The 9,623-nt window shown below is 53.5% G+C and overlaps 2 protein-coding genes across 5 annotated transcripts in view; both read right to left on the bottom strand.

Annotated features, from left to right (window-relative positions):
* Tcirg1 (T cell immune regulator 1, ATPase H+ transporting V0 subunit a3) overlaps positions 1-3,384 on the bottom strand; it is a 12,325-nt gene extending 8,941 nt beyond the window's left edge. Inside the window, exon 1 of one of the 2 annotated variants that reach the window (XM_021151394.1) lies at positions 3,270-3,384. The gene's annotated coding sequence lies outside the window, so the exon portion shown is untranslated. The other variant, XM_021151395.2, reaches the window with a different exon arrangement.
* A 1,729-nt stretch (positions 3,385-5,113) lies between these two features.
* On the bottom strand, positions 5,114-9,126 carry Ndufs8 (NADH:ubiquinone oxidoreductase core subunit S8). 3 transcript variants are annotated; one of them, XM_021151844.2, is made up of 7 exons: positions 9,022-9,126; positions 8,008-8,065; positions 7,885-7,935; positions 7,353-7,448; positions 7,090-7,262; positions 5,404-5,532; positions 5,114-5,325 (listed from the first exon to the last, which is right to left on the bottom strand). In XM_021151844.2, the coding sequence occupies exons 2-7, from the start codon at positions 8,063-8,065 to the stop codon at positions 5,194-5,196; spliced, it is 639 nt and encodes a 212-aa protein (XP_021007503.1). In that variant the 5' UTR covers positions 9,022-9,126; the 3' UTR covers positions 5,114-5,193. The 3 variants fall into 3 exon arrangements, with proteins under 3 accessions (XP_021007503.1, XP_021007505.1, XP_021007504.1); XM_021151846.2 differs by having other exon boundaries at positions 8,782-9,105; XM_021151845.2 differs by having other exon boundaries at positions 8,779-9,105.
* Positions 9,127-9,623: the final 497 nt, after the last annotated feature.

Genomic DNA, 9,623 nt, shown 5'->3' on the forward strand with positions numbered 1-9,623 from the left:
CCACCACGCCTGGCTTTTGTTGTTGGTTTTTTTGTGGTTGTTTCTTTTTGGTTTTACAAGACAGCGTAGCCCTGGCTGTCCTGGAACTCGCTCTGTAGACCAGGCTGTCCTCAAACTCTCAGAGGACAGCCTCCTGCTCCTGCCTCCCAAGTAATGGGTTTTAAAGTGTGTGCTGCCAGCACCCAGCAGACAGTAAGTGTTTCAATGTCACACCCATTTGAAGCTTGGATCTAAACCTACTGGGGTGAACCAGCTCTCCCATTACGTACATGGTACTTTTTGACTCTTGCATGCATAGCTCTGTTAAAATACTTGTAATTTCCTGGACCTGAGGGATGGCTCAGCAGTGAAGAGCACTGGCTGTTCTTCCCAAGGATCCAGATTTGATTCTCAGCGCCACAGTCTGTAAATCCCATTCCAGGGGATCCAACGCCCTCTTCTGGCTTCTGCTAACACTGCACGAGAGTGGTATAAATACATGCAAGAAAACACTCTGCAGATAAAATTAAAATAAGTAATAAATCTCTAAAACTATAGACTTGTAATTTTCTGTTTCACCACCCTGCAAGGTATGGATTGCATATATGGTTGGTAATTTGACATTTCCAATGCCCGGACTGGTCACTGGCTAACAAATGATAGTGAAAAGATTCAATAGAACCATAAATAATTAAATTTAGTGATACAAATCTTACCCTACTTGTAGAAAGCATGCTCTATTCACACCTATTAGGAATGGCTAAGATGATAAAGAAGCCAAAGGGGGTAATATTCTCCCACAACCTGGGGGCCCAGGCAAGATGAAACAGCTTTGAAACTAACATGGGCTACATAGCAAGATCCTGCCTAAAAGAAAAGCAAAATTCAGTTAACTCATATTGTCAAAGATGGGAAAACCAGAATACACACAATGATGGGGAGTTTGCTCCACTCCTTCGGAACAGTCTAATCCAGTCCACAGTCAAACTCGGGGATTACTGTACGACCCAGCAATTCTGCTCCCAGAAAATGAAAACCTCTATCTATACTCAGGGACTTGTACTTGAATGTTCAAAAGAAGATAATTTGTAACCTTTAAAAGACAGAAACAGGCCGGGCGTGGTGGTGCATGCCTTTAGTCCCAGCACTCGGGAGGCAGAGGCAGGCGGATTTCTGAGTTCGACGCCAGCCTGGTCTACAAAGTGAGTTCCAGAACAGCCAGGGATATACAGAAAAACCCTGTCTCGAACCCCTTCCCCCCCCCGCCCCCCCCCCAAAAAAAAAGAAAGCATGGAGCAGCCCAATGACCCCAAAGCCTACCACCGGTGGTAGGCTGTCTTTAAGCTGGCCTTCCTTCTGCTGCCTTCTTGCTCAAGTCTAGCTCAGCAGCTCCCAGACACCCTGGCTCCAGCAGTGTTTTCAGCACTGGATCACCTCTCTGTCTGCCCCCCACTTGAGACCCAGCTTAGCCCTGGGACCCTAGGCTGTGACAGCTGACACCAAATGCCGCTGAGCTGTCTAGCCTGCTTCCTTATACATGCAGAGGGTGGGGGTGGAACTCCCTCTAAGTTCCCTGGAGCTGAAATCCTGAAGGGGAGAATTGGCTGGGGGTTGCCTTTGGCTGCCCGCAACATTGCCTGTGGGGCTGGGAAAAGTCTTGGTGTTGAAACTGGGAAAGTGAAACCATGAAACAATGGGCGGGAAGCCCTGGTGGCCTCCCTCTAACCCCAGCAGGCACACACACTTCCTGGCTGGAAAGCAAAGGGACTCTTCAACTGCCCTGCAGATGCCCAGCCAAAAGCCAACACTCTCCCTGGGGCTACTGCCTGCTCCTTGGTAGCTACTACTCTTCAGGTCCAGGATCCTGGGGACACCATTTCCTCAGCTCTTAAACTGGCGTTGAGGGCTGGAGGACACAAGTGGGGACACACATTGAGAGGAACTTCAGATACTAATGGGCCCAGCTTGCTGCCTGGGTCTGCCCAGCAGACCACTTCCTCCCTAGGCCTGGTTTACTTAAGAGGAAACCACAGTCCTGTCCCCAGCTTGGGAAAGGAGAGAATTCAGATGATAGTCAAGGGCTTCAGAAGAGCCAGGCCCTGCACAGCAGGGGTGAGCAGGGAGGGCTGGGTGCACAGGGCCAGGGACTAAGTCTCTAGGGCCCTCCCCAAATTGTAACCAGCTGTGTGACACTGGGTAAGTCACTTGCCCTCTCTGGGCCTGTTTCCTCTTTGGTTGAATAAGACTTGGCCACCCCTGGCAGGAAAGATGTGAGTGAGGAGGTGAGGGAAAAACCAGGATCCTCACATCTTACTTCTTTCTATAAACACCCCCTCCCCAGTTCCTAGCGGACACCCCAGCCTTACGATTTGTTTGTTTGTCTGTTTTTCAAGACAGGGTTCCTCTGTGTAGCCTTGGCTGTCCTGGAACTGGCTCTGGGGATCAGGCTGGCCTTGAACTCAGAGATCAGCCGGCCTCTGCCTCCTGAGTGCTGGGATTAAAGGCCTGTGCTACCACCACGCCTCCCATCCTGACCTTAACTTATAAATGAGCCAACCCAGGTGGAGTAAGGTGAAGTCTAAGGTCACACGGCCAACTAGAACCACACCACAGAGGGGTCTGTCCCAGACAGAGGGACGCTGCTCTGACTTGGCACGTCCTGCCTAGTCCCAGCACCATAACCGCCAGCACTCGAGTGCTCCAGCCAAGGGATGCTAGCCATGTACATGCAAGACAAACGGAAGTTCCCCCATGCTCCCTGCAGACAGTCCACATTACATACCGTGATTTTGTTACTAGGTCCTGTCTCCTGCAATCTGCGAGCTAGACCCACACACACCACTCGTGATCTGGCCTTCCCCTGAGGCCCCGATGTTCTGTCTTACTCCTGCACCCCCTTTCCTACTCTTCCTTCAACCCCTGCCTTTTCTCCCAGACCCTATTCGGAGGATGAGGAGAGGAGCTGGATTCTGTCTTGAGCCCGGCCACTTCCTAGTAGGATGGCCTCCGTTTCCTCATCTGTAGAATGGGTCCCTCCTTCAGAGCCAGACGCAGCAGGGGCCTCCATGAGCTCAGGCTTGATGAGGAGGGCTCTGAAGTTGCCCGGAGCTAGCAACCTATCCTCTGCTTCTCCTTGCGGCCTGCCTGCATCCCAGACAGCCTGACACGGTCGCGTGGCCTCTGAGTTGCCTCCACCCGGAGTCGGGCGGGGCGCCTGGACCCTTGTCCAGGCGGAGGAAGAAGCAGTTGGTAGGCAGGGCTGGGGCTCCTCAGCTTAGCAGGACACTCACCCAGGTGGACTCTTCGCTCAACTTCGGCTTAGGATCTGAGCCCGCCCTCCGGCCAGTGCAGCTCACTCCAGCTTCGAAATACCGGAGTGGGTGTGGCCTGTGAGGGCCTGCCCACTGCCCGCCCTGTCCCGCCCCCACTGAGTTCTGGCGCGGGGTGGGGGTGGGGGTGAGGGCGGTGTCTGAAATGGTTCTGGACGTCCGGGAATCGTTTAATCCCGGGAATCGGGAGATAACCGACAAAAAATCCCGATAATCGGGAGATGCCAGGTAGAACCTTAAGGATAGGCCACGTTCACCTTCCTAGTGCGTACAATCTGCTTCAAGCTGCTTCGCTATTGTGCAAGATCGGCTGCTACCTAACCTCACCCAGCTCACACTATGCTGGGTAAGGGTGGGCCCACGCTATGGGTCCCTCTCCACTGGCAGCAGGGTGTTGGTTGGGCCAGTCTCTGCGGAGGAACTTGACCCAGGAGCCTGGAGACTCTCCAGAAGTGCCTCAACCTCCTTCCTAGCCCTTGAGGTCTGGAAACTGGGATTCAGGACCATTCAGCTGCCTGTACTTTGGACAGGCTGGACTGTAAGTGGGGACCAGAGGGACAAGGGGCCCCTCAGTTGTGCTGACCCTTGAGCCCCATTCAATAAACAAGGGCTCTAATGTGTGTGGGGAGTATAGAAGCTTAAGGCAGCCTGAAAACTGAGTCAAAGTGGGTAGGAATCCCCAGAAAACAGGTATGACACGGGTCTGATGTGACTTGGTGAGGACCCTCACACAAGTGCACCAGGGGCACAAGCCAGTGCTCGCCACTGTGGGGGAACAGTCAGGGCCATAAAGCTGTATTAGTTGTTAATACAGTAGAAGTGTACGTTAGAATAGGAGAACCAAGCTAGCAGCAGCCCCCCACCCCCACCCCCAGGGTCGGGGTAGAGGTGAGGGCAGTGTCTGAAATGGTAACTCGGGAGGAGTCAGAGCTGTGCAGCTAGGCTGGGCCTGCAAACTGAGCAGCTGAGGCCACACAGCAGCCCGAGCAGGGAACTTAGTGGGCAAAGGGGATGTAGTAGCCAGAGGCAAGGCCAGCTCAGAGGCAGCAGGACCTATGTCATTCCCTTGTGACTGTCACCCCCTAGCAAGCTTCCTGTTCCCCAAAGGACACCCTGACCTTGGGGACGCTGGGTGCGGGTACACTCCCCATGCAGGCACCCACGGAGGCCTGAGGTGGGCAGCAGGAATTTTCCTCAGTTGGCCACCTGTTGCACTCAGTTTTTGAGCCAGTCTCTTTGGCTGAACCTGAAACTTGCCATTTTGATTAAGTTTGGCTAGCCAGAGACTCTGGGATCCACCCGACTCCATCCCCCAGCAGAGGGTCACAGACATGTGGCCACACTAAGCTTTTATGTGCAATCTCAGGATAAGAATAATTCATTTACCCAGCCTCCTCCTGCTGAGGCTCTTGATGGACTCAAGCCAGAGCCTGGAAAGGATCCAAGTCCAAACAACTGCAGCGATGGACAGCCAAGAAAACAGAAGACCTGGACCTCGGTCCAGACACCCAACACCAGTGGGGACACCAGGCCTCTGGTGACCTGCACTGCCAGGCTGTGGGAAAAAGCCCAGATGTGTGATATGGTTCTGGGTACTACTGCCAATCACAAAGAGGCCTGGTAGGCCTGTGCACCATAGAGGATGGCTGGGTTCTGCTTTTGCTAGACTTTGGGGCAGGTGAGTGGCTGTTACCCACTGAGGGAGCGATGCAGCAGGCCATGCACACCTGGTCTGGCTGGAGCAAACCAGATGCCCCTGGCTGCATGGGGTAGATTCTGCCCTAGAAATGGAACAACACAACAGGTAGCTGTGGGATCATAGTTTCTTTATAGGCTAAAGGGGCCACAAGGCTGAGCCAGGTGGCCAAGGTCACCAGTGGTCTGGTCACCGGTACAGGTAGTCAGCCTGGATGTTGGCGGCGATCTCGGCCTCCCACTTGTCTCCATTGTTGAGTAGCTTCTCCTTGTTGTACAGCAGCTCCTCGTGTGTCTCGGTGGAGAACTCGAAGTTGGGGCCCTGTGGGAAGGTGGACAGTGAGCAGGGCGAACCCTTCTCAGGAGCCTCAGTGCGAGCCACTTCACCCAGCCCGCTCACCTCCACAATGGCATCAACAGGGCAGGCTTCCTGGCAGAAACCACAGTAGATACACTTGGTCATGTCGATGTCATAGCGTGTCGTCCGGCGGCTGCCATCGGCTCTTGGCTCAGCCTCAATGGTGATGGCCTGAGGAAGTGGCCAGGTCACTGTCATACTGGCAGACCCCTCCTGGCCCTGAATCTGCCCATCACAGTTCAATCTGACCCCTGGAAGTCTGCATGGATGCCTGGCTTCCTCAGCCCTCCAAAGGAGCACCGCTCACGTGGCCCCATTAGTCTCTGCCAGGTGACCCTACTGTCCCACAAGGAAAAGATTATGATCTGCTCTGCTCCCTGAAAAGGTGTAGCCCTAAGAGGTCCCCTGGACAGTAAGTACCCAATGACTGTCATGTTGAACAACTTTGCTAACGATCCCCATTTGTTGGAGAAACTTAAGACTCAAGAGAGATTGAAAGATTTCCTGAATTCACATAGCAGTGAGGGACACAGACCAAATTTTAAGGTATATCCTTAACTATCAGTTTCTGAGGGGACAGCTATATGCCAGCCAAGGGTAAGAAGGGCTGGCCTGGAAACTACAGGCCAGGAGGACCTTTAAGGAACTTGATACTCCCTAGTGGCAAGTTTGCTACTCACAGTAGAGCCTCAGGAGGCACACATCTTTCTTTCTTTTGAGACAGAGTTTCTCTGTGTAGCTTGAACTCTGCAGTCCAGATTGGCCTGAATTAAAGGTATGCACCACCACGTCCAGCAAAGGCACACAGCCTTTTGTGTTTATAACAGTGGGAATAAAATCTCTCCTGGCTACTCTTACCGTTACAGGGAATATGGGGAAGGAGCCTAGCCTGTCTGTGCAGAGTGCACACTACCTAGGAGCCATGCCAGACATCACTGAGCTGCTGAGGCACAGCTAGGAGCTGGAGTTACGCATGGCAGGCTAGGTAGTGTCCCTGGGCAGGTCTTACAGCTGCAGCTGCTGGAGCTCATGCTAGACACAACAAAGCCATCACTGCATTTTCCTGTTTCCAAATAGTCCCAGCCTCGGGCATTCTGGGTAGCACCCACCAGCATAACTGAAAGCCAGGCTCTGGGGAGCAGCCACTCCTGTTGCATATCCTCAGCTCGAACCCAGAATGGCTACACAGACAGGGCCCCTAGGCTCAAATGTCACATGATTATTGACTCCCAGGGTAGGATATGAGTACTCCACGTGGCCGGCTTCCTGACTCAGCACTTGGACATTAAGGACTCACTGTCCCCCACACAGGGTCAGAGTTAGACCAAGCGAGAAAAGGACAATGTCAGGTGTCTGAGGCAGTGCATGCTTTTATCTTAGTACTCCAGAGGCAGAGGTAGACAGATCTGTGAGCTCAAGACAAGCTTAGTCTACACAATGAGTTTCAGCTGGTGCTACATAGTGAGACTCTGTCTCAAAAGAAAAAAGAGCCAGGAGTGGTGGCGCACACCTTTAATCCCAGCACTCAGGAGGCAGAGGCAGGTGAATTTCTGAGTTCGAGGCCAGCCTGGTCTACAGAGTGAGTTCCAGGACAGCCAAGGCTACACAGAGAAACCCTGTCTCGAAAAACCAAAAAAAAGAAAAAAGGAAAAAAGAAGGGTCTTTCCTGGGGAAGTCTATCAAGGTAGGGGTCAGATTTAGGGCCTAGTAGTGAGAAGGCAGACTCACCTGTGCAGGACAGATGGCCTCACAGAGTTTGCAGGCAATGCAACGTTCCTCCCCAGATGGGTAGCGGCGCAGTGCGTGCTCCCCACGGAAGCGCGGACTCAGTGGGCCCTTCTCAAAGGGGTAGTTGATGGTGGCAGGCTCTCGAAAGAGGTAACTTAGGGTCATGCCCAGTCCTGGGAGTAGCACAGAGCTGGTAAGGGGACGCTCTCCTCCCCAGCCGTCCATGCCTGACTCTCCCCTCTCCCCTCTTCACCGGCACCCACCTCGGATGAGTTCTGTCCACATCAGAATCCGAGCTGCACTGTCAGTCGCGGACTTCATGTCCACCTCAGACTCCTGTTCCTTCTTATTCACATACTCTGCAGGAGGTCAGGGAGGGAGGTTAATGGAAGCTGGCTTTGGAAGATGAGGCCCAACTCTCAACCCTGGGGGCAGCAGATGGGTTCTTAGTGAGGGCGCAGGGAAATTGGCCGCAGCCTTGGGGAGCCTTGGTGGTTCTTCCGCCCAAGTAACTCAAAGCTCACCCAGGCAAAGCTTTTCAAGTTCAGGGAGTAAGGGACCTAGGTCCTCCTAGTGGGTCCTGATAAAGGGGACAGGACCTAGCAGCTCTTTCCTGTCACATGCCTCCCTCCTTTGATGGTACTACAGTGACTGTCAGTCACATTCTCTCTTGATCACTACCTTCATTTTCAGAGTGGAAACTAGAGTTCACAGAGGGTCCCTAGCAAAGCAACTTCCCTGGCCTTGGGTGTGACGATGATCAGAAGAGCTCAAGTCAGAATATCTGGTACTCACTGTACGTTGCCGCCACTGCACTGCTATGAAGGCTTTGGCCATGAAGATGTCCTGCAAGGAGAGAGGGGATTTCATACCAAGAAGCTGCGCTCCCCTGCCCCCAGGAAAGGCCTCTAGCCCTACCTGTGCGCATGGCCTGGGCCAAGGCCCGTGGCAGCATTGATGAGCTCAGGCGATACATCTGGAACATGGAGAAGGGAAGAGAAGGGTCTAAAACTGCCCTCCTCTGAACCTTTCGCCCTAGTCACTCACAATCCCACTCAAGACCAGCACCCCTAACCCTCAGTCTGACCTCACTCTGCTGACTCACAGCTCCTGGGCACCCCAAGTTCCTTCTATTTCTGCAGCTCCTAAGCAACCTATTTAATCCATTTCCCCTGTCCACTCCTTATCCTCCGTTCACACCAAGGCTCCCTGACCACCACCAGTGTATTGAGGAGCCTGGATGGTTCTTCTGGTGGGTCCTCCTAGTGGATCCTGATAACTCTGAGCCAGGCCTTCATGTCAAATGTCACAGACCCTGTCATCCTGTCATGTTAAGTGATTGCTCCCAAATTACCCAATATCATTGGAACCAGGACAGGAATCCAGGAGATACCTGCAGAAAACCCTTAAAGGTTTACATAATGACCAGGGTCAAGTTCCTCTCCTCAACCCAAGGGTCTCCTGGAACTCTCCCCAACCTGCGGAGTGACCTTGGGCAAATGATGTCCCCTGGCCTGTTTCTGGCTTGCGATGTAGGAAGAGGGGTCCCGAAAATTAGGGATGTATGCAACCAAGGGGATTTTGACCGAGAGTCTGGCAGATCACCAACGCTCTAGCGCCCTCTTGTGACCTTTGACCTGTAGCGGGTCGGCCAATTCTTGACCCCAGGCAATCCTGGATCCAACCTACCACTTTTTCTCAGACCTTCCCCTTGACCTCTGACCCTATGAACGCAGAAGGCAGCCGGCGAGGCAGCGCATGCGCCTGAGGGTGCGGGCTTTCCGGTCCGCAGCTCGGGAAGGACGCACAAGCCGCGGGTCCCGAGCCGAACCGCTAGATCCCAGACTTCATAAGGTCAGCGGTGACACCCCGCTCAACCCTGTCGTTGCGTCACCCAGACCCTGTCTTCGCTGCCTTGCCCTGGACACCCACCTTGAAGTGCTGCGGCTCCTTCCCTGGCCCAGATGCGGTTCAACCGGAAGGCGGAGCCTAAGCTCAGGATGCTGCCATTGGGCGAGCTTCTCACGCCTTTTTCCTTAGTGCCCTTTCCTTCTTTGGTCTGATTGGCCTGGGGTGCTGTAGGAGGCGGGCCCAGGACTATATTTTTCACCAATTGGCTGATGGGAGCAGATGCTTGAAGTTTTGTAGGGAGCTGCCATGTTGTATCAGAGAGGTTAATGCGCCTGACTTCCGAGATCCTGAAGGCGGGACTTCCTGACCTCGGTTTGGGGCGCTGCTACAGTCCGGGGAGGCGGGAGGGGTGGGGCTCATTTGAATACTGCAAAGATGGCGACAGCGAATACGCGCTTTAACCACTGGTCCTTGTAACGGCCGCGGGTAGCAGGACTTTTGTCAAGTCTGCCCCTAGGACTAGAGAACCATGAGGCAATCTGCATGCCTTGTATGGAGTGATCAGGGAATGCTTCCTTCAGGAAGTAGTGTCTAAGCGGGCGGTGTGGAATCTGGCAGGCCAGGAAGAACAAAACCAGGCCATGTGTAGAGACAGGATGTCAAAATTTTGAGTTTTAGCAGTT

The sequence above is a fragment of the Mus caroli genome, chromosome 19, assembly GCF_900094665.2.
Source record: "Mus caroli chromosome 19, CAROLI_EIJ_v1.1, whole genome shotgun sequence".
NCBI lineage: Eukaryota > Metazoa > Chordata > Mammalia > Rodentia > Muridae > Mus > Mus caroli.